This window comes from Solanum verrucosum, unplaced genomic scaffold (assembly GCF_900185275.1).
Source record: "Solanum verrucosum unplaced genomic scaffold, falcon-dt-bn FXZP01000803.1, whole genome shotgun sequence".
NCBI lineage: Eukaryota > Viridiplantae > Streptophyta > Magnoliopsida > Solanales > Solanaceae > Solanum > Solanum verrucosum.
In genome coordinates this window covers 129719-155592 of record NW_026020565.1, presented here as the reverse complement: position 1 = coordinate 155592, position 25874 = coordinate 129719, and the positions used below count along the sequence as shown (strand labels likewise).

At 32.8% G+C, this 25874-nt stretch overlaps 1 protein-coding gene across 1 annotated transcript; it reads left to right on the top strand.

Annotated features, from left to right (window-relative positions):
- The first annotated feature begins 19091 nt into the window (after window positions 1-19091).
- LOC125810420 (uncharacterized) lies at window positions 19092-23188 on the top strand. Its single transcript, XM_049489906.1, has 8 exons — window positions 19092-19274; window positions 20034-20126; window positions 20218-20415; window positions 20494-20547; window positions 20690-20845; window positions 21009-21062; window positions 22533-22673; window positions 22814-23188. Exons 1-8 carry the CDS (start codon window positions 19092-19094, stop codon window positions 23186-23188), a joined length of 1254 nt encoding a protein of 417 aa, XP_049345863.1.
- The last annotated feature ends 2686 nt before the right edge of the window (window positions 23189-25874 follow it).

Sequence of the window (25874 nt, the reverse complement as noted above, 5' to 3'; positions counted from 1 at the left end):
CCATAAACAAGAAAGGACAAGCACGATAGACATGGATGACTATGACAAACTCTCCAACGGGCGTGGAAACATGAATGGGGGCATCAAGTATATCACAAATCATATCAAATTCTGAGGCAAATCGCACGGACACATAATAATAAGTAGAACCCGGATCAAATAACACATTAGCCATCCGATTACATACAAGAATAGTACCTGTGATCACTGCGTCAAAAGACTTTGCCTCACTCTTGCCCGAAAAGGCATAACACTGAGCCATGTCATCTTGACGGGTGACTTCCCTGCCTGGCTACGCCATACCTCTGCCTGCATTACCATTTCCCTGACCTCCATGGCTTTGCTGATTTCCTCCCCGCCCTCTTTATGGACGTCCTCGACCATTATTACCATTTCATGCGGGTACCACTACTCTAGTGTCAGGACCTAGACCGTCGTGATTGGCACCCACACTAACCCTCCGGTGGGAGAACCACTCCTACAACCCAAACCAAGCAACTAAGCATTTAAGGATATGAAACAAGTTAAATACTAAAGAACGAAATAGGGAGTTCCCATAAACTCTAATCAAAAGTCTATCAACTAAACAAATATGGAAGTAACACAAAAAACCTGAAAGTCAATGTACCAAAACATCTAAAGTTCAACAAGTCTAAACAAGAAAGGATACAACCCCAAACTAATGCACTAATAACTAACTAGAAAGTCTAAGTCCAAAATGGTGCACATAGACGAAAGAGAACTCATGGCAACCCAGAAAAATTGGCTCACCCTTGAATTCAAACGATCACTGATCTTCTAAGCGAAGTCTGTTAATAGCCGCCGAAAGATCCCCTATACTCAATAAAAATAATAGCAAGTGCAGTATCAGTACACAACCATAATCTACTGGTAGGATCACGCGGCTATCCCACTAAGTGTAACATAAGTAAGTCAATACAACATTATAATCAAATGCATATATCGAACATATACAATATCATCAACATTTACGAACAACGAACAGCTTCATATTTTTCAAAATACACAATTATGGCAAGTCATTGGTCCTCTCATGGAACCCAAACCCAAACAGTTAGCATACCGTAGCACGGTACCCGATCCAATGATTATGCCAAAACGTTGCAATCGATCCCATAATTATGCTGGAACGTGGCAACCGATCCATGTTAATTATGCCAGAACGTGGCAACCGATCCATTCAACACACCACAATCACAATCAAAAGTACATTCTCAAGATCATACATTTAAGTCATGATTTCATGGCAATCATCATTCATCTATCTCATTTACATCAAGTGTGATCAATAATGCAACATTCAAATACATGCAAGTATCATAATGAAGCAAGAACAAACATACATCACATAATCATATAATCACAACCATCACCTATCACGAAACAAGCTTGAAACCCTAAGAAACTTGATCCTTCCATTTCTGGGTTCGTTCCGCTTATTCTTTGTCTACAAACAATCAATATAATACGAGAATCAATAAACAATTATTAATTACCCAAATTACTAACAATTCTATGAACCCTAGATCAAACCCATGATCCTAATTATCTAAATTAGGGTTGTTTCCACCATAGAATCTATAACAAAACCCTCCCCCATCAATATTCACCCATTCTATTACGTTCTACGAATCGAAAAACGGATTCGGGGAGTGAAAAGCTTACATTTAGCCTCAAGAATTGTGGGAATCGAGTAGGAGTCGCATGGGGTTCATTCTTTAGCTCTAAAAGTCTAAAAGTGCATAATAAGGTCGTTTATGGGTTTATTAATGACCTTAAGTCGCGTCGTGCCCGCCACAGTGGCCCTCAGCCCGTTGTAGCGGCCCCCTCCAGAGCGACCAAAATCCCCTCCAAGGCGGGTTGCACGAAACAGACAGTTATTTAAAAATTCCAAAATCCCCATTTCACAACACACCTTTAACCAATGACGCTCAGAAAATACCCTTTATGCTAAGATCGATTTTGGGAGTTCTACTAGCCCGAATTCAATTCTGTAAAGTCGTACGGATTCCTTGACGAGTTCTCTAACTACTTATGTAATCAAAATCACAATTAACTCACCCGGTTGTTACCAGATTTCCCTACACCTTAAATATTTCGATTTTGTCCAAATCTGGACTAGGTTGGGAAAATCCAAATACTACGAAAAAAATTTCCGGCCCCAAATTTTCCCCCGTTGGCATTTCTATAATGACGGGAATAGGTCGTTACATCTAGTTTGCTGCTGCGTGGAATCCAACATGCGCAGGTGGGGAAAATCTCTCCTCATATGCCCAGGTTCTCCACAGTTATAACAAGTGCGATCGAAAGATGGCATGATGTCCGTCGAAGGTGCGGCTCCCTGGCTATCCTGAATAAAATTTTGAGGTGGAGTTCCCGAGTAATTACCTATAGAAGCGAGCATGGTGGACTGAATTGGCCAGGCTGCAAGTGTCGGCCTCCCCGAACCTCTAGAGTAGGAACCCTGAAAGTTACATGTGCTCTTACCTTTCTTAGCCAACGTCTTAGCATGTCCGTCTCGCCTCACCCCCTCCACTTTCTTCACAAAATATGTTACCTCATTAAAACTTTTCCCCGCAGAAGTCATGTGCACAGACAATACCTGTAACTCAGAACTCAGTCCCTTAACAAATAGACGGATCCTCTCTTTCTCAGTAGTCACCAATTTCATAGCATATCTAGACAAAGCATGGAACTTAGCCTCATAAGCAGCCACAATCATACCACCTTGCTCCAAATCCATGAACTCATCCTTCTTACGATCCCTCAAGGTCCGGGGCACATACTTTTCCAAAAATAGAGCATGAAACTGGATCCAAGTGAGTGAGGGTAAAGTTGATGATCTGTATTCCACATATGTTCTCCACCACTACTTTGCCTCGCCCTGAAGTTGGAAAGTCACAAACTCTACTCCATGTTGATGGACAATTCCCAACTTATGAAGCCTCTCATAACAATCTAGGATGAACTCATAAGCGTCCTCACTCTCAGAACCATGGAACACCGATGGTTTCAATTTCAAGAACTTAGTCAACATTTCGTGCTCATTCCCAGTCATTACTGGACCAAACAAAGGATGGAAAAAGGCATCAGTACCTAATGTTACATCTCCCCTAGGACTAGTAACAGTAACAGGGTTGTTGGTTGGAGGTTGCGTAGCTTGCACTGCTTGACGAAGTCCAGGACCAACCAATCCTTTCAGAAACAACATGATCTGATGAGCTAACACTAGGTCTAAGAGAGGAATACACAATGTCTTTGCCTGCACCTCTTCCTCTTGTCCAATATCCTCATCATTCTCAACATCTACATTCTCCTCTATCTCTTCATGGTGTGCAGGAGGATTCTCATTTCTGGGAGCATTCTCAACCGGAGCTCCACCCCTAGCGGGTGCTACCCTTCCATGGCCTCTACCCCTGCCTCGACTGTGACCTCTTGTTGCAGACTCCTCAGCGGGCTCGTTGACGGGAGCTACGGGCCTGACACCGTTGAAGCAAGTGTTAACCACATGCGGACAGAAGAGTGTTAGATACCAATTGGAACCAAGTTATAGCACGAAAGGAGACAAGAGAAAACAAAGAGATTTCCTAAAGTCCTATAACCTCTCAAAGAAAAGTACAGACATCTCTGTACCATTCCACAAGACTCTACTAGACTCATTTGGTACATCGAGATCAACAAACCTAGGGCTATGATACCAACTTTGTTACGACCCAGACCATCGTGATTGGCACCCACATTAACCCTCCGGTGGGAGAACCAAAACTACAGTCCAACTAACCAACTTAACCAAAGTACTACGCATTTAAAGTTATGGAAGCAGGTTTAAATAATTATATAATTAATACGGAGTCCCCATAAACTTCGGAATTTCAACCAACATCTAACAACTAATGCGAAAATAACCCCTAGAACCTGAAAGTCAATGTACCAAAACTCTACTAACGACAAGTCTAAGAACAAGGGGTACAACCCCGAAACTAAACAACTACTAAAACAATGTCCAAGTCCAAACAGATTGGACTAAACAAAATATGAAGGATCCATAGCAACCTGAAAGAACTGGCTCACCCTCGAATCTGGTCTCGATCACCGATCTCCTAAGCGAGGTCTATCAGTAGCCTCCTGAAGATGCCCTATACTCAACAAAGAAGGAGCAAATGTAGTATCAGTACACAACCACAGTGTACTGGTAATATCACACAGCTATTCCAATAAGTGAAACATACATAAGCAGTTACAATATAGTATATACCGAACATATACAATATCAGTCATCATTTCAGGAGCAACGTACAATTTCACATTCTCAAAAATGTGCATATATGACAGGTCAATGGTCCTCTCATGGAACCCAATTCAGTGGTCCTCTCGTGGATCCCATACCAAAACTGTTAGTGTGCCGGATCGTGACACCCGATCCAAGTTAGTGTGTCGGAACATGAGACCCGATCCAAGTTAGTGTGTCGGATCATGACACCCGTTCCAATATGTATGTCGGTACGTGGCATCCGATCCAGTTAGTGTGTCGGAACGTGACACCTATTCCATTCAACAAGCCACAATCACAATCACAATGTACATTCTCACAATCATACAATCAAGTGTTGATTCATGGCATACAATCATTCATTCATATTAATTTACGATTAGTGTGATCAATAGTACAACATTCGCATACATACATATATTATAATGAAGCAATTACTAACATACATCACACAAACATGAAATCACAACCATCACCTACCTCGAACAAAGCTTGAACCCCTAAGAAACTTGATTCTTCCCTTTCTGAATTCTTTCCACTTGTTCTTGGTCTACAAACAATCAATATAACGCGAGGATCAATAAACAAGACCTAATTACCAGGATTATAATCAATAATATCAACCTAGGCCAAAACCTTGATCCCCATACCCAGATTAGGACTTTTTCCACCATATTTCGCAAATCAAAACCCTTCCCCATCTATAATTACCCAAGAAACTAGGTTCTACGGGTTGAAAAATGGATTCGGGGAGTAAAAACCTTACCTTTGGTGCTAGAAGAGATGGAAAACCTTCAAGAAATATCCCTGGGTCGTTCCTTAGCTCTCAAGATCAGATGTTGCAGAATAATAACATTTTTGGGATTTATTTTTTACTTAAGTCACGACTAGCCCGCTACGGCGGACCCCGTCCCGCCACGGCGTCCCCGCCCTAGCGGCTTACACGGAGACAGAACCTCGAAATCTGAGTTCCAAACTCCCATTTCACAACACACCTTCAACCCATGACACTCAGAAACTACCCGTTCGCGCTAAGATCAGTTTCAGGAATTCTATTCGCCCGAATTTGATTTTGTAAAGTCGTATGGGTTCCTTAACGTCTTAGCTATCTACTCATGTGATCAAATTCATAATTAGATATCCCAGTTGTTACCAGATTTCCCTAGACCTACTGACTCCGATTTTGTCCAAATCTGGACTAGGTTGGGAAATTTCAAGTTACTACCAAAAAAAATTCTGGCCCAAAATTTTTCTCCATTGGCTTTTCTATAACGATGGGGGTAGGTAGTTACAATACATAAAAATAATTTTTATTTTGCATGTATAGTCTAATTTTTTGCCAAAAGGATTTTGGATAAACTCTCTCCCACCCACTTGGCTCTGCCACTACCACTGCCACTGCCACTGCCACTGCCTACGAGAAAATAAACATATACTTCGAATACTATGAGAGAATAATTTTTTTAAAATACACATGATGAATATTACAATTTCGGAATTAAATTTTTATTTAAATCTATTATTTACTTAGGATATAAATAGATAACAAGCTTAAGAAATTTATATTATATTATTACTATTATTATTATTATTATTATTATTATTATTATTATTATTATTATTATTATTATTTTTATGTTCGTCATATCATCTATTTGTTTGAGACTAAATTTTTTGTGGTTTTATATTCCTATTTTGAGATTAAAATTTTTGTAACTTTTTATTTGCTCTTTAAAATTAAAAATCTTTGTAAATTCGTACTCGTAAACTAAGGGTGGACAGTGCTATGAAGTGAAACGATTAACTCAAAATTAATCCACAAAGTCGTTAGCAATTCATAACTGTAATTTTATGAAAGAAGAATGTGATAGTGATATTACGAGTTCATAAACTAAATGACGTCTAAAACATAAAGTTGTCAAAGTATTGGGAGGGAAAGAGAGATGACGAACAAATCTGATCCAAATCCCTTTTTTAGGTGATATAAATACATCTCATTTTATTTTTAATTGATTTGATTGGTTTATAAAAAAAATTACATGAGAGTTTAAAAGCTTGTGTGAAATCAACAATGGTGAATCCGGTGAAGATGGTGGCGGCAATGACGGTTTAGAGATGGTGAATAATGGAGGAATTTGATCTTTATTTCTATGGAGAAGAAGGACAATAAATAAATAAATAAATAAAATACATATATTTATAAAAAGAGATATTAAAAATAAAGTTTTAATATTTGTCTATTGTGCTCACTCTCTCAAAAAGAGTGAAATACACTCACTTTGCCAATTAAGCATTCAGGGAGGTAATTATTTCAGTTTTAGACAGTTCAGGAGGAGGGTGATAGGATTCTCGTAAAATTAAAGTGTATAGTTAGAAATCCGGATATAGATTGGAGGGCTTTTGACCATTTTCTCTTATATATTATATATAATTTAAAAATTAATAAAAATTGTTATAATATATTTTGCTCGTAAGTGAAGCTAATAGAGAAATTTATTTGTCATTTGACTTTGAAATTCAATTTGAAATAGTAAAGAAGTGTGGCGATTTGATTGAGCGTATCTCATGTATTGATCGCACAAGTCCAATAGAACTACTTATAATAATTGATTATATGTTATATAATATTTGAAATAATAGTCGTATTTGAATGTACTATACTGTTATTATTTTAAAAGTAAGTTAGAAAACAAATTATAAAGTGATTGTCAAATTTGAAACATAACTTCAAATAAAAATTTTACGGTTCAATTTTCAATGAAGAAAAAATTGTTTTTTTAAATGTAGATCATAATTTTTATAGTCGTTTAGAGATCTCTTTTTTGTCCTTTCTTTGTCAACAAAATGAACGTGCAATTGTTATAACTAAATTTATTTTGCCCCTTGAAAGAAAGTTATGAAATATTCTCTCTGCTCACTTTTATTTGTTTATTATATTAAAAAATAAATTATTTTTACTTCTCACTTTTAGCATATCAAAAGTTATTTTTTCTTTATATTTAAGCTTCAACATTAATTACTTATTTCAAATCAGAGGCGGATTCATGATTTAAAGGTTGTGAGTGTTGTACTGCCTTTTAAATAAATGTTTTCATTAAATCAATAAAATATTTAACGTATTTCTTACCTTGTAAATATAAACTTCAGACTTCGATTCGATTATTTGTCTTGTGAGTTTATAAAGACAAATAAATCAAAGAAAAATTCCAACAATATCATCTATATATAATTGTACTCGGTGAATTTTCATATTCTAAATACACTTAATGATGACATAATTATTTGTATTTATTAATACTTCACGCTCTATCTAACATGCTTAATAAAAAGTGGTAAAAATCTTGAGTTAAAAATTTGACTCACAATAATAAAAATTTAAAAAGACCAACGAAATCGTATGAGAATTCAATATTGTTCTTTAATGCAAACATGTATTTTATTTTGTAAATTTACATTCTCCATAAAATTTAAATTATCATAGTCTAAACTATTTCTTTTTTTATATGCATTGAAATCATTTAGATAATAGAACAAAGAGTAAGAAAAACTCGATATCGTGTTTCCAAAATTTTGACAAAAAGAGAAGATAATTTTGAAGGAGAAGGCCTAAAACAAACCTTAATTATTTGTGTGACTTAATATACCTGAAGGTGTATTATACTTGAAAGAAGCTTTACCATTTCAGATAAAAATGATTAATTCTAGCGAGATCCACATTGTTTTAAGGGAAAATTGTATATAATAGCAAACTATTAATTCAAATTAAATGCTATAAATATAGTTTGATCTAATTGTACCCCATAGCAAACTGTTACTATTTCGCCTCTCTCCTGGTGAATCTCGCTCGTCACTCTCGTTCTCTCCCTCGCCTCTCTCATTTTTTATACAAACGCAAATGTGTAAATTGCATTTGTGTTTGTATAAAGCGAGAGAAAATTGTATATATACATATATTTTCGTTCCCCTCTCTCCCCTCTCCCAGATCTCGCTCGCCACTCTCCCAGATCTCACTCGCTCACTCGCCTCTCTCTCTTTATACAAAATGCAAATGTATAAAATGTGTTTGTGTTTGTGTTTGTATAAACGAGAGAAAATTGTATATATACATATATTTTCGTTCCCCTCTCTCCCCTCTCCCAGATCTCGCTCGTCACTCTCCCAGATCTCGCTCGCTCACTCGCCTCTCTCACTTTATACAAACACAAATGTATACATTGTGTTTGTGTTTGTATAAAGCGAGAGAAAATTGTATATATAAATACAAATGCATATATTTTCGTCCTATACACTTATGATTATACAAATACGATCTTCCCCTGCCCAGTTTTCTTTTGTCTTTCTCTCTTTCTCGCTTTATACAAACACAGATTATACAATTGATCTTTTGTATATGTATACCAAAGCAGATTATACAACTGCTTTCTTTTGTATATGTATAGTGAAATATACATATTTATATTTGTTATGGAGCGCAATTATGCAAACTATAGTTATAGCATACAAATATGATTTTTGTGTTTGTTATATGTGAAAGTTGCTCCTGTTTTAATACATGACAACTCACTATTAAATGTATCAAATTACAAAATTAATAGGCCCACAATTCACAAAAATGACACCTTAAAATTGTTGCTAAAATGGATAACCGAACTTTTTATTACTTATTAGCATAATAAAATCATTACAAAGTGCATTTTAAAAAAAAAAATTACATAGTACGTAGAACATTTATTACATAGTACGTAGAATAATAAAACTAAACCAAACAAGTGATTCACGACATATAGATATTGCCATAATTGCGATGACATGTTGGGCACGTAATTTGGCGGCGCATTCAAGTTGAAATGCACTCACTATGAGTGCATGGAAGAACATAAATATTGTCTGTTGATTTAAAGTTGGATAAACATATACGACATGTAGTGTTACGGTCACCTAACTCTATATCAGAATAGGGCAGACGTGGAAACAAGCGAAGAGTTGCTTGTCCACGTCTTTTAATTGCCCATTTCTGCCCTATTTTAACAAGTAGAAATATAAAAAGTAAAACAACACTCATAACGATTACTGCTATCACAGCTTGAATTACGTGTTATCTAATTTATCTGGTTGTATGAACGACATTGTCAATAGTTTAATCTGCAGTCAAATATCATCAGGTCAGTTTAAATATTATAGTAATTTAGAAGATAACAGAGAGCTTCATTTTATCCTAATTTCCCATGGAGAAGAGAGAAATTATATTGTAAGATTGTGCGAAGGCAAAGGTAAACGATTGATGTCGTCGATGTTGCCTCAGCTAACAAGACTTCATGTGAATGCAAAATCAATTGTTTACAAAATGCAGAGAAGAATATATAGGGGGATGTTGTGTCTTCTTTTGAAACAATTACTATTAAACATGATCAGAATTAAGCTTACTTGTAAAACCAGTGTTTTGATATTAATGGTGAAGATGACTTGTTATGAAAAAAGAAGTAAGTGTTGAAAGGACAAAAGTTCAAAGTTCGTTTGGTTTTGCTTCAATTCTTTTGTATACTAGAAAGGGAATAAGGGTAGCCGTGCACATTCACTCAAAGTCTAACAGCGGAGCCAGAAATTTCATAAAGAGGGTCTAAAAATTAAACTAAAGGAGAAGCAATGGTTGCAAGTGAAATTTGAACACGCAAGTACCGACTCATTAAAGATGTCTAAACACACATTCAAGACATCTTAAACCACTAGGCTATAACAACTTATTATGTCAAGGGTATCCAAAATATGTTATTTAATCACTTCGTATATCATTTTACTTGTTTATGTGGTATTTTTTTTCGACGAAGGGTGGAGACCCTGGCATACATGTGTCTGCGCCCCTGAAGGAAGGGACGTACTTCAAGAGGTGTAAATGTAATGTATAGTGGCGAGCAGACAAGATTTTTGGTCAAGAAAATTCATCTACTATATGCAAGTAAAAATTATTATGACCTTATATTGTCAAAGAAGTCCGGACAAACATCCTTTCCACGACCATAACTAATGTAATTGTAAAGTTTATTAGGAACATTCTTTTTTTTGTTCTGCCAGCATAACAAAATTTGCATGCCATTTTTTTCTAATAAAATAATAATTGGTCTTATTTATTAGTCGAGTTTGCTAATTAAATTTAATTTAGTTATGTTCACAATTCAATGGATCAATTGCATTTCACTTGGCCCATTTCTCAATTATTCCTCCAACCTTTTCAGCAGCTCACGTCATAATATACTACTGACCCAGCCCATTTCTCATTCCCAATTTAAAAAAATGGAAAAGGGTCAAAATTGCCCCTGAACTATGCGAAATAGGCCACTTATATCCTCCATTATATTTTGGGATCAAAAATACCCCCGCAGTTATCCCAGGAGACCACAAATACACTCAAGAGTTAACACCCCAATTTTTTAGTGACGTGGCAAGCCACATGGGACTAATCCCTCCACCTAAGCGCTGCCAATTAAGATTTACTACAAAAGAACTTGACCTTTAGTGGTGATAAAGTCGCCACAAATCCCAAAATATTGCCACTAAAGGTTATGAGTGATTTTTAGTGGCAACTAAGGCTCCAACAACCATTCGCTAGAAAAACCTATTTTTTCAACAAAAAATTATGATAATTAATTTTCGATTGCAACCTAATTTTCTAAAATAAATAACTTGCAATATCAATATTAAAAACATCCAATATCATTATGAAAAATCATCAAAATTACTTCTCGATTCAAATCTCCTACTATATAATGCATCATTGTACATTTTATACATTTACATATGACCTAAAAATAAAACATACAGTGTCTTCAAACTCCTACTTAATCGATATCATTTTTGGTTTTTAAAAAACATTGAAGAAATAAACACAAAATTAGAATTTAATGTTAAAAACTTTTAATGACGATTTTCTGGGCTTTTGTGGCGACTGTTATCGCCGCTAAAGGTCTGATTCTTTTGTAGTGAATCCTAGTTGGCAACACTTAGGTGGAAGGATTAGTCCCACATGGCTTGCCACGTCAATAAAAATTTGGGTGTTAACTCTTGAGGGTATTTGTGGTCTCTTAGGATAACAGCAGGGGCATTTTTTATCCCAAAATGTAACAAAGGATATAAATGGTCTATTTCATATATTTCATTCGCAATTTTGACCCTTTTCCATAAAAAAAAAACAAATCCAATTCAATTCCAAATATACACGTACAACAATACAAAACAGACCCCTGTGTGTATTGGGATGTGAGGTTGTAACTGCACATCCTTTAAGTGGCTAACCACCTTAATTAAATAACATATCTCAATTTCAGTTAATCACCATGGTCTCTCTTCTCTGAAAATATTTTTCACCTCTTTTCTGTCTAAAATGCTTTGGTTTGTAGCTTTGTCCTTTATTTCGTAAAGTGTATGTCTTTATTGTGAATTAATTACTGGACTATGTGTGTATTGGGATTTATGTTTCTTTACTAAATTCCTTTTCATTTGTTTATGCATGAAATCTGCTCCATTTGAGTCTTCTATTATGGACTCCACCTCCTTGCCTTGCATTTCCATTTGGGCCATGGAGGCCCAAATTTTCCTTATCGAATCAGCCCGCTACGGATGATTGAAGTAATAGGTTGTCCGGAAGCTAAGGAACAGGTCAAAGAAATTTGCCCTTATCGATCAGCCCGCTACGGATGATTGAAGTAATAGGTTGTCCGGAAGCTAAGGAACAGGTCGAAGACAGGGAGCTGGAAATTGAATTTTCAAGTCCCAAAAGAGGGTTGTATATATGAAGTATACAATTGTATACACTAGTATACCAGGCCCAATTTCGTAATACAGTAGTACAGGGTTGAAACTAAAAAATGCAGATGCTGGAGGTCCTAAAAATGGGTTGTGTATCAACACATACTGGCTTCGGATGTTGTATGTACGTTGTATACAATGGTATACGGTAAATGTATACACAAATTTTCAAAGGCAAAAAAGGGTCAATGCCCAAAAGACAATTCTGGCAGGTTGAAGAAAGGTCAAATGGGCTGAAATCCTTGAATTTACAGCTTGCCCATTTCTTAGAATAAGGATAGGTGGGCTAAAATCCCAACATTAATTGAATTTGGGCAAGGAAGCCCAAGTCCAAAGATTTCTTTCATTTATATATTTATTTATTATTGTATTGACTAACCTTTTGTTTGAATTGGTTTTATTTAATTAAATTCCCCAAAAGACATTTTATGTCAAATTAAATTATTTATATTTTTATTTATTATTTAGTTTTATTTTATTTTATTAATTAGTTGTCTTGCAACACATGAATTATTCTCTTTAGAAATCTCTTTAGGTTTATTTCCTTCCAAATAAAATGGGTTCTCTTACTTAACTATTTTTTCAAGTTAGTCAAATGTTTTAGACAAATCGTTGGTCAACCGCAAGTTAACGGACATTCTGAGGGCCTAACACCTTCTCGGAATGTAAATTGAACCTCGAACCATTTTTTTATTTCAATTGATTTTTGTCTATTTAAATCTTTTGAAAAATAATAAGTTTTTTTTTTTAATTTCTTTCAAAAATTAAGTGATGAATCTTTTTGAAAAATATATTTTTTTTCAAAACATAAGTTAAATCGATTTTTCAAAATTTGTCTTTTATTTTTTATTTTTCGATTAAAAACAAATATATTTATCATGTGTAAATTTTTTCAAATAAAAGACAGAGTGCATTACACATATTGATGTGTGTTTCTCAAACTAATAACTGATAATTTAAGTATCAAACTCACATTATCAATAATTTAGGTATAAAACAAACAAAAAAAAAAGATAGTTTAAATGTGTTTTTGACACTCTGGGTGTGTGGAAAACATTTTTACGAATTTTCTCATGTTTGGTTGGGTAAAATGTTTTCCAAATCAACTCATTTTTCTCAAATTTAAGGAAAATGACTTCCCTTCAAAAATTAGGGAAAACATTTTCCAAAACTTTCCTTCAACTTCAAACTATAATTTCTTTTGTTGAAATAAATTTAAAGATTTTTTCAAAAAAATAATTTTCAACTTTATTTTTTTTTATTTTTTACCTCACCCCCACCAGCTCCTTACCACACCCACCCCCAAAAAAAAAAATTTAAGTTTTTTTTTAAAAAATATTTTCAATTTCAAATTTTTATTTTCACCCCACCCCTACCCTTGATCCCACCCCACCCCCAAACAAAATAAATTTAAAGTTTGTTTTTAAAAAATATTTCCCACCCCAACCCGTGACCCCCCCCCCTCCGCCACCTTATTGTTTTTGAAAAATATTTCTAGGTCAGGGCATGGGTCAGATCTCAGGGTCAGATTTTGGAACGGTCATAAAGATCCTGTCCTAGTTCGAGTGACAGGGTCGGGTCCTAGATCGATTATCCGGGTTGATTTTTAGGTCAAAAATTATTTTCCTAAAGAGTATTTTCTAGTCTCAAGCCAAAAAATAAAAGATATTTTTTGAAAATTGTGTTTCATTTACCAATCAAACATTAAAAAATATTTTCTACTCACCAACCAAACATGAGAAAGTAACTTAGAAATCCACTTGTTTTTTCCAAGAAAACATTTTTCAAGAAAAATATTTTCCTTCGCACAAAACACACCCTTAGTTTAACTATTTACCTTGATTTTTAAAAATTCATATATGAGATATATCTATTTTTTTAGGCTGGTAAAATTCATTGCGTCAATACACTATGTCCCGGCTTTGTACAAGTAAACTATAACGTACCTCTTGAAGTTCATTCATGGATATTATTTCACAAAGTGGAGGGAAACCTTGAGGTGCAAGAATGTACATTGATCGGGTACATTTTATATTGTTTTTATTTAAAGTCTTTAAACATTTTATACAAATATAGGAATTAGAGTTAGGAGATAACATAAATATTGTTATTGACAAATTTTATTTCATTTTAAAAAAAGGACTTAGCCGGAAATTGGTGGCTTTTAGTGTCACAACACTTTACACGAGTAGGTTTCTGGCCACAAAGTCTCTTCACTGACTTGAAAAATTTTGCTACGAATGTTGATTGGGGAGGAGTTGTATATAGTCCACCAGGTGTACCAGAACCTCCGATGGGCTCAAGCTATTTTCCTATTGGAAACTCTTTCTATGATGCTTATTGTTCCTATTTGTTCTATATATACCTTTAATTCGAATGTTATGTTGCATTTCAAAGAGTTATAAAGTGAAAAAAGTCAAAAAAAAAATTGACTACATATATAGAAAGTGCTATCAATTTTTAGAAATATACTTGATGAACTGTTGCAATCCCTTTGTGAAGTTTATCAAATCTTTTCTTCACCAACTAGGCTAGCCCATGACTTTAACGAGTGCACGAGCAGAGGCGGAGACAAAGTTGACCGTGCAAACAAAGGCAACGAGGAGCGCTAGACGGAACTGGACAAACATGTCACTCCAAACAACGATTGGATCACATGAGTAGACGATTCCTTCGATACACTAGACATTGTACATTATTTAGTAAAATTGTGTACAATACTTGCACATTTCATGCACATAAAAACTATCTTACTCTTAATTACTAATCTAGTAAAACAAGATTTATAATTAATATCTCATAATTTCAATAATGAGACATTATATTATTATTGCGTTTGATTGGTGATATAAATTTATGTGAATAACCAAACACAATATTATTATTTTCATCGCAAACTTAATCTTGAGATATACCACATCGTATCGCACATATCAATGTTCCTAATAATTGATAGCAGACGAAAAAAAAAGGATGTTCCTAATAATTGTACAATTGTCTATTCTATGAATTTTGTTATGCTATCCAAGTTGAAATGCACTTATTGTCGTACAAGTGAGTGCAAGGAAGAATATAAATATTCTCCGTTGACTCAAAGTCGGATAAATATATCTGACATTTAGTGTCACCTAACTCTATGTTTTCTATATCATAATAGGTCAGACGGGGAAATAAGCGAAGAGTTCCTTGTCCACATCTTTTAATGGCCCATTTCTGCCCTATTTTAAGAAGTACAAACATAAAAAGTTAAGAAGCATTGCTATTATAGCTTGAACTACATGATTAACTATGTACTTGTTATCTGAGTCTTTTACTTGTATGAACGACATTGTCAATAGATTCAACCAATAATCTGTAGTATATCAGTCAAATATTATAGTTTAAATAGAAAATAACCTAAAATATCTTTACATTTTTACAATAAAGTAAAAATAAATAAGAGTTCACTAATACCTTGAATTTTAAAGAGGCACAACAACATAATTAATCCTTTAAATTAAGATAAGATCTCAGAGATGATTAAATATTTTAGATATTATGTGTGAAAGAGAGAAATAATATATGTGTTAAAGAAGGACAAAAGTCCAACGTTCGTTTGGTTTTGCTTCAATTTTTGTTGTTATACTAGTAAGGGAATAAGGGTAGCCGTGCACATTCACTCAAAGTCTAAGAAAGGCAGTGGCGGAATCAGAAATTTCATGAAGAGGGTAAAAAATTAAACAACAAAAGCTCTTTTTAAAAGGGGAAGAAATTGTTACAAGTGAGATTTAAACACGCAAGTACCGACTCATTAAAGATGTCTAAACACACATTCAAGACATCTTAAACCACTAGGCCATAACAACCTATTATATCGATGATGTCTAAAATATGTTATTTAATCATTTCGTGTATCAATTTACTTGTATATGTGATATTTTTTTCCGACGAAGGGAGACACCCTGGCATACATGTGCCTACGCCCCTGAAGGTAGGGATGTACTTCAAGAGGTGTAAATGTAATGTACAGTAGCGGACATACAAGATTTTCGTCGAGAAAATTCATCATCTACTATATGCAAGTAAAAATTATTATGATCTTATATTGTCAAAGGAAGTTCGGACAAACACTCTTTCCACGACCATAACTAATATAGGCCGCATATCCTGATGATTTCACTATTCGAACTAATAACCTTTTTATTTCTCTTTTGATTTTTTTTTAGCTTCCAACTGAACTAACTAACTTATCATTACGTGTCCTAAATTCACGCAAAGTCTAAGGAATCGTGTACTCATGTGATCCAATCATTGTTTAGGGTGACCTTAATTATATAAAGTTGATTGCAACAATTCATCAAGTATATTTCTCAAAATTGATAGCACTTTCTATATATGTAGTCAGAAAAAATAAATAAAGAAATTGATTTTTTTTTCCCTTTGCAATTCTTTGAAAGGCAACAAAACATTCAAATTAAAGGTATAGAACACATTAAATAGGAACAATTTTCTTCTATTTTTTTTCATGATTTGGAATATTCTTTCCTATTACAGAAGAAGTGACCCAAACAATCCAACTTAGAATATTTGTTAGTTTAAATAATTAATTAGTACTAATTATAATTATGTGTCTTCATACTGCCAATTGTAAAGCATCATGTGTCTATAATCTATATAATTGGATCCGGCTCCTCTTCATTTTCCCCAAGTTCTTGCTTGGATGTGAGACACATGGCATAGGTAAAAATTAATGGCTAAGTTTTAATTGAATAAAAATAAGATTTTAATTATGATTTAGATAATTAATATTTCATAAGAAAAATGACAATACCACAATCATAACAATATATTTTATTGTCCATAAATATATTATTAAAAGAAAAAAAAAATTCTAATCTTTTTCTTACTAGTATTATCTTCTGTTTTTGTCCATAAATATATAATAAAATAATTTCTCTTTTTCTAATTATTTTTTCCATGCGAGTATTTTTTCTATTAATTATATGTAAACTAATTTCAAAGAGAAAGTTCAAAGTTGATATCTAAGGCTTACTCAATTATTTTTTTAAAAACAAACGGAAGATAAATACTCGTAGGAAAAGAAATAGAAAACAGAATTTTTTTTATAATATATTTATGGACAAGATAATATATTATTATGACTTATGATTATGGTATTATTATTTTTCTTATGAAATATTAATTATCTAAATCATAATCAGAAATCTTATTTTAATCAATTTAATCTTAGCCGTTAATTTTTTATCTATGCCATGTGTCTCACATCCAAGCAAGAACTTAGGGAAAATGGAGGGAGGGAAAATGGAGAGGAGCCGGATCCTATAGAATTAGGCTGATTCGGACACATGTATAAGATAATCCCATTCTATTATTTAAAGTAGACAAGTAATTAAGTTTTTTTTTTTAATTTTATAATCACGTGTTCGATATTTATATAGGGGTTCGATTAAATTCGAATAGATATTTGCCTATATATATAGTTCGGACAACTAGCTTACAAAATATGTACAAAAATGATTGAAACACAAGATATACACCGATTATGTATATATGGTATGCATAGTATATTATATGTAAAATATATGTATATTTAATCTATACATTGTGTACATATTTTGTAAACTAGATCATACAAGTCACAAGATATTGAACTGTAATTTTCTTAATTTGAATTCACATGTTACAGTGTCTCACAAGTCTCAACGCTACCAACAACTTTTTTTCCATTTCTAAGGACTCGAATAAAACAAACCTTTGATTAAATTATTATTTTTAATCATATTAGTTTCAAAGATGGATTTAGTCATATGTTCAAAAATCATTTTTGAATCTTATGCAAATATAAATCATCAATCTTCATCAACAATAAATAATTGTTGATTCAATTAATTCTACTAAAATCTATATTCAGATTGTTATTTTGGATATTAGTTATAAATGAGCAAATAAACATTTATTAAATAAAAAATTATTTTTAGTTTTGGTATAGTCAATTTAGTTTTTTTATACATTTTTATATAATACATCTTCCTCATAGTATCATTTACCTAGCAAATCAAATTCAGTATTGATCTTTCATGTCTGTTAATTAGTCATGCATTTACAAAGAAATGAATTCAGAATGCATCAAGAAATTATTCAATAAACGTTGTTGATGTTATATTTTCTTTTGAGTTAATGATGATACAAAATTAGGGAAACAACTAAATTTTTTTTTTGAAGAAGTCAATAATTAAAACAATGAAGGATTTTTTTTATTTTGGGTTTCATTGTACTTGTAAATCCCTAAAAATATTTTATTTTATTTTTAATCTGGTATATCGATAATTACATAGAGATGTGAAAAACTAAGTACCAGTGCATGAATTACCTAAGACATGATGTTTTTGACTAATTAAATGATTTTTCCTAAATTTTTAGTCCAACTGTTACGAGTATTACTTGTACAATATTTACACATTTGTGATTGTTGAGGAATTCTCAATTTTATTTAAATTCATCAAGAATAAAGGTTCAAAAAGGGCAATCAACTTTTAATTATTCTTTTTTTGCACATTAGTTTAGTTCTTTTTCAATTATTCTTTTTTCAAAATAAATCTAATTTTGGTTCCGGACTCAACAACATATTTGGTCATATGGTCAAAAGTATTTTCAATATTTTATTATGTAGATATGAACAATAAAAAACCATTCAAAGTCTTTTTAGATTTGGTCAAATGAAGTTAATTATTATTTTGGATATTAATTACAAACGGGCAATCAACATTTATTAAACAATTTTTTTTTTCAATATGGTCAAATGTAGTTCAAAGACTACACATAAAGTCAGTATCTTGTACACAATAGTCAACTTAGTCTTTTCTATATCTCTATATATTAAAAAAAAAATGTCTTCCTTATTGTAGCAAAGGTATCGATACTTACACCTAGCAAATCAAATTCAGTGTTGTGCTTTCGTGTTGTATTAATAAATCTAATTTAATCAAAACACCTAAGATTCATGCCTATAAAAAGAAATGAATTCAAGATGCATCAAAGAATTGTTCAACAAACGTTATTAGTGTTATATTTTCTGTTGAGTCATAATGGGGTGGAAGGACAAAAGAAGCTATCCAAATTAGAGGATGCGGAGTTAGAGAAACAACTGAAAAGTTTAAACAAGCCAGCGGTCAAAACAGTAAAGGTATTTTTTCTTTCAAAAATTTATTTTAGTGTACTTGTAAGTATCTAAAGACATTTTATTAGACAATATCATTTTTGTATTTGTATTTGAGAAAAACATTAATTTGTCACATGATTTTTGGGAAATGGAGAACCTTCCATTTCCTTCTGTGTGTAAACTTTTGTTGTAGTTGAAGATTGAACAGGTTAGTCCGATTCTGTTTGTTTGTCTTATTTTTTTAGTTTGTTTAAGAAGAATGATTCTTCCTTTTCTAGAAACTGTTTTATTTTATTTTATTTTTTCACATAACATGTTTAAACCATAAGATTTAAAAGCAGTTTGATACATTCTATATATCTTTAATTTAAGATCACAACATTCAGAACAACATTACTTTTAAAACTCCATGTTAAGTCATATCAGACAAATGAACTAAAACGGATTAAGTGCAATTTTTACATTTTATCTTGCAATTGGAGATAAGGGCATAACAATGGCTTAGGACACACTTATTGAGCTATTTTTCATTAACAAACAATGACATATATAAACCTTTTCTCAAACGAAAATAGCTTAAGTGAACAAAAATTTTAAAGAATGACCTAGATAAGTTTTTTCTCAAAATTTAATAGCATATTTGAGAATTTTTCCTTATTTTTTTAAAAAGGCAGTAGTGTTACCATTTACTAACAATTGTTCTCGTGAGATTGTTTTGTGTTTAAAAGGTACATCTTGTTGTAACTTAGGCTACTTATTTTATTAATATTTGATTGTTTACAGACTAAATATGGAGATACATACGACTGTGTAGATTTCTACAAACAACGTGCATTTGATAACCCGTTGTTGAAGGACCATAATTTTCATCCTGAGGCATATTTCTACTCTCTTTTCATTTCATTATCATTTTGTATATGGATATTATATTATTGACATGTAATTAATCAAATATTTGATTAAACAGATGAAACCTACTTTATCAAGAATTAATAAAGATTCAACTTTCTCATCGGCAACTAATAGGTCATCGACAATATGGTCAAAAGATGGAGGATGCCCTTTTGGAACTATTCCTGTTAAGAGAATTACAAAGGATGACCTTATAAGATTAAGAAATATGCTCCCGCCAGAAGATGTCACATTCGTTGATGAATATGATGTTGTAAGATGATTTATGCCAATTTACTGTTATATATCTTGAATATTTCAAATCTAAACATAAGTTCATTATCTAATGCAGAGCAACAATAATAGTGAGCCAAATGGAAGATACATATCTTCACAAGGATATAAGGTGGTATATATCTATAAAAAATGTTCTTCTGATTTCCATGTTTTATTTAATTGGATTTGAAGTAATAAAGGAACAAATTATTGTTAGGTTAATTTGGGTACTCTGTAAGATTTACTAAAAATAATTAACTCTTTTTATTTAGGTTGCAATAGCTCAGATTCCATATAATCCAAATAGCAAGTTTGCGGGAGCCGGAATGGATACTGCTTTGTACAATCCTCAAGTTAAAGGACAACAACACAATGGATCTCGACTAAAAATTCACAAAGGATTAGATATCTTACAAGTTGGTTGGAGAGTAAGTTTATATCAATTTTTTAAATTCCATTATTCTATCTTTTTGTGGTAAAGGATGTGTGTTAACCATTGAATATTGTGTTTTTAAGATGTATATTAGAAAATTTGTTAGTAAATCCTCAATATTTATAACTATAATATAATATCTCTGTTTCGTGCTTTAGGTGGACCCAACGTTATACGGAGATACTAAAACTAGGTTTTTTATACATTTCCAGGTAACTATCTTTTGTACCATGATGATTTCCCTGTTGAGTTCATTAAACTAGTACTTCTTTTAGGGTGTGTTTGGTATGAAGGAAAACATTTTCAATTTTTCCAAATTTAGTTGGTTTAAATGTTTTGGAAAATGTTTTTCAAATTAACTTAATTTCCTCAAATTTAAGAAAAAATGATTTTCCTTAAAAAATAAAGGAAAACATTTTTCAAAAGCCTACTTCATCCTAAAATTACAATATTTTTTTCCTTACCCTACCCCATACTCACCCGACCCTCCACATCAAAAAAAATAAATTAAAATTTTCTTATTTTTTTAATTTCAAATAATTTTTTACCCTTATCCCCAACCCCCTACCCCCAAACTAGCCCCCCTCTACAAAACAAAAAATATAAAAAATTTAAAAATTATTTTTTGAAAAATATTTCAAATATAAAGATTTTTTTACCTCATCCAACCCCTACCACGCCTGCCCCCTCCCCCCCGCCCCTCGCCCGCCCAAAAAAATCATTTTAGATTATTTTTTTTCAAATTTTTAAAATTTCATTTTTACTCCATCCCATGCCCTAACTACGCGACCTCCCCCTCCCCCCCCCCCCCCCCCCCCACACACCCCGTTAAATTTTCATTTTAAAAAAATTATACTTGAAAAATATTTTAAATTTTAATCATTTTTTACATCATTCCCCACCCCTAATCCCTAAACCCCCACTCAGGCCACTCCAATCAATATTCTTTTTAAATTGCTTTTGAAAATATTTCAAATTTTAAAAATATATGTTTTATGTCACCCCTACCCCTTTAGCCATTCCAACCCCCGTCAAACTTTATTTTTTTTAATTTTTTTTTGAAAAATATTTCTGATTTTTAAAATTTTAATTTTTTACTCCACCCAATCCCTACGACACCGCCCCTCCCTAGTCAATTTCTTTTTAGAAAAATATTTCAAATGCATAAAATTTCATTTTTTATGTCAACCCTACTCCTCAGCCCCCCCCCCCCCCCCCTCCCCCTCTGCCTCCGCCACCTTATTTAAAAAACAATATTAACAAAAAATATTTCTGGGTCAGGGCATGGTCAGATCTCAGGGTCGGATTTTGAAATGGTCTTCACTTGTCAGGATCCTGTCCTAGTTCGGGTGTCAGGGTCGGGTCCTAGATCTATTATCCGAGTTAATTTTCAGGATAAAAAATATTTTTCTAAAGAGTATTTTCTAGTCTCAAGCCAAAACTTAAAGATATTTTTTGAAAAAATATGTTTCATTTACCAACCAAACATTAAAAAATATTTTCTACTCACCAACCAAACATGAGAAAATAACTTAGAAATCCACTTGTTTTTTTCCAAGAAAATATTTTCTAGGAAAACATTTTTCAAGAAAAACATTTTCCTTCGTACAAAACACACCCTTAGTTTAACTATTTACCTTGATTTTTAAGAATTCATGTATGAGATATATCTATTTTTTTAGGCTGGTAAAATTCATTGCTTCAATACACTATGTCCTGGCTTTGTACAAGTAAACTATGACCTACCTCTTGATAATTCATTCATGGATACTATTTCACAACGTGGAGGGAGACCTTGGGGTGCGAGAATGTACATTGATCGGGTACATTTTATATTGTTTTTATTTTTCTTATTTATAGTCTTTAAACATTTTATTCAAATATAGGAATTATAGTTAGGAGATAATGTAAGTATTGTTATTGACAACTTATTATTATTATTTTATTTTTTTTGCAAAAAAAGGACTTAGCCGGAAATTGGTGGGTTTTAGTGTCACAAGAGTTTACACGAGTAGGTTTCTGGCCACAAAGTCTCTTCACTGACTTGAAAAGTTTTGCTACAAATGTTGATTGGGGAGGAGTTGTATATAGTCCACCAGGTGTACCAGAACCTCCGATGGGATCAAGCTATTTTCCTATTGAAAACTCTTCCTATGATGCTTATTGTGTTGGAGTTATAATTTTCAACGAGAAAGGAAAGACAATTGAAGTAGATAAAACAATCACACACATCGATAATCCTAATATGTACAAGGTTGAATTTATACAACTTTCATATGGTGCAAAAGATATGTATTTTGTTCTTTATGGGGGACCGGGTGAAAGTACGCATGTTTAATAGGAAAGAAACTCTTCCAAATCATGAAAAAAGTTGAAGAAAATTGCTCCTATTTGTTATATAAAAACCTTTAATTTGAATGTTATATTCCCCTTTCAAAGAAATGCAAAGGAAAAAAAAAAAGGAAAATAGTCAGAAATACCTCTCAATTTTCATTTATTTGTTGATCTTTCCATCACCATTAAAATCGAGGTATTTATACTCTTGCCATCTATAAACTTGTCACTCGTACCCCTCAATTGGATGAAAAACTCCAAATCAACAAAAATAATCTAATTTTAATTAAATACCCAATTTTTAAAAAAAATTCGAACCCGACCTAATTAACCAAATACATATTTACCAAATTAAATCCCCAAATCCATCTCTCTATTTTTCACCTCTTTACAACATTTTCATCCATTTCTCCTCAACATCTTTTCTCTTCTAAAATTGCTATATATTCTACTTACTGTGCGACCTTTTTTCTTAATTTGTTTTAACTGAAAAAAATCCATAACTTAATAAGCTACAAAGATGGGTTTGGGAATTTAATTTGATATGAATTTATTTGGTTTAGTGAGTCAGATTGAGATTAAAAGAAGAAATCAGGTAATTTAATTAAAATTAGGTTAATTTTATTTATCCGGGGTTTTTAATCCAATTTAGGGGTACATGTGACAAGTTTTTAGACGGCGAGGATATGAATAACTTGATTTTAATAATAAGAGTAAGGTCAAATAATAAATAAAAATTGAGAGATATTTTTAACCTTTTTCCCGAAAAAAAATCAATTTCTTTTTTTTTCTAACTACATATGTAAAACAAAACTCAAATTTCACTTATCTGAGTTGTACTAAATGTGATTAAGTTTATTTCTTCCAAAGACAAATAAAATATTGCAACAATTAATGAAAATAATTGAAAGCTAATTGTAGGTGGCAAATGTAAATGATTTTTCTTTAGCTCCCCCCCCACCCCCCACCCCCGACATAAAATCTACTTTTAATTGGTCTTCATAACTATAAAAAGTAAGAGATAGTGAATTACACTTGTGGGACTTTTATATAAGTGTATATATACTTATTATTCTTTCTGATGGTGAATAATATATAAAAGTATATTTTAATTGTCCATATGTGTGTAGTTTAGTTCTTTTAAATAAGATTTTAGTTGTGTTGGGTATGTAGCAAGAGTTAATGGGAAATGGAGGGAAGATGAAAGAGGAACTTGAAAAAGTTGGGAACTTGAAAAGTTGAGAACTTGAAAAGTCCTCTTATGCTTTATTGAAAAGACATTTGTCCCTCATCGGTGGTGGAAAGAAAAATAGAAGAGTTTAAATATAGAAACACTCATATTAATTGTTAAAAGGGTTGGAAAGAGGGACCCCCCTCGCGTCGTCGTCGGTGTCGCTCGCTTGGCTCGGCTTTGGCTTTGGCTTTGGATTTGGATTTGGATTTGGAAAAATGATCGAGACAGCCATGACCGTTTGAAAGGTTGCAAACTTTCATGAATGGTCGTGTGGATTCTGAAAAGATTGCAACCTTTCGGAACCAGTTTCTCTTGCCTATAAATACATTGATTCCTCAAACTTATTCCTTACGAATTTTCTGATTTCTTCTTCTTCTTCTGCACAAAATTTCTTCGTGTACTTTACTGCTGTTGAGTGGTTCGCTGACACCAGAGTTTTGGGTATCAATACACTGGTGATTGAGATCATTCTATCCTGGGAGGACATATTCCAAATCAAAGCTCGGATACTAGAGGGGAATAATTTCCTTAAGGGGACACTGTGCATTCAGTGGGCTTGATCTATTTATATAGCTCTAGTAGTCCTTTCTGCCTATTACACCCCTTCGCTCTAGTGATCGCTTCGTATACTACGCTTCTTATCCAACGCATTGAACTCGTTTATTCCACTCGCTCCCTAACTCTAAGAGCAACTCCTCTTTTTAGAATTGTTGAAGAAACTACTAACTCCCCTGATTCTGTTTTTTTCAGATTGTGGTACATTTTTTACAGATTTTAGTTTTGTTAATTAATTTTTGTTCATCTATTCTTATTGGTTTATTAAACTTTGGTTACTTTGTGTTTCTGCAAAGTTTATTGAAATCAGTAATTCTGGTTTTATAACACAGATTGATAACATTCTTAAGGAAATTATTTTATACTTTTTAATCTGTGTTTCTGGTGGAGAGAAAAACCTTCGTGGTTTTATACTCCTGTTAAGTTTGCAATATTAAGTTATTGCTTACTGAGTCATTTGTATCAATTTTGTTACAGATTCTGAAATGGCTAATGACAATGTTACGGTGGTTGTTGCTGCACCAACCTGAACTGCTGTACCACCAGCAGAGAATCCGAGAAAATTCTCTGGTGTGAATTTCAAAGGATGTCAACGGGTATTTTTCTGGCTTACCACTCTTGGTCTGCAGAAATTTACCAATGAAGTAACTCCAATGCCTGCTGCTGAAATGCCAGACAGAGAAAAATTCATGACAATTGAAGCATGGAAACAGGCAGACTTCCTATGTAAGGGCTACATTTTAAATGCGTTAGGGGATGCCTTATATAATGTCTATAGTGCAATGACAACTTCGAAAGAATTGTGGGATGCACTTGAGAAGAAATATAAGACAGAAGATGCATGCTTGAAAAAGTTTGTGGTCGCAAAGTTTTTTAGACTATAAAATGTCAGATAGTAAAA

Coding starts and splice junctions, on each gene's coding strand:
- LOC125810420 (XM_049489906.1), top strand. CDS start 19,092: ATGCCTATAAAAAGAAATGAATTCAAGATGCATCAAAGAATTGTTCAA. Junction 20,416..20,493: donor TCGTTGATGAATATGATGTT/GTAAGATGATTT, acceptor TATCTAATGCAG/AGCAACAATAATAGTGAGCC. Junction 20,846..21,008: donor TCTTACAAGTTGGTTGGAGA/GTAAGTTTATAT, acceptor TTCGTGCTTTAG/GTGGACCCAACGTTATACGG.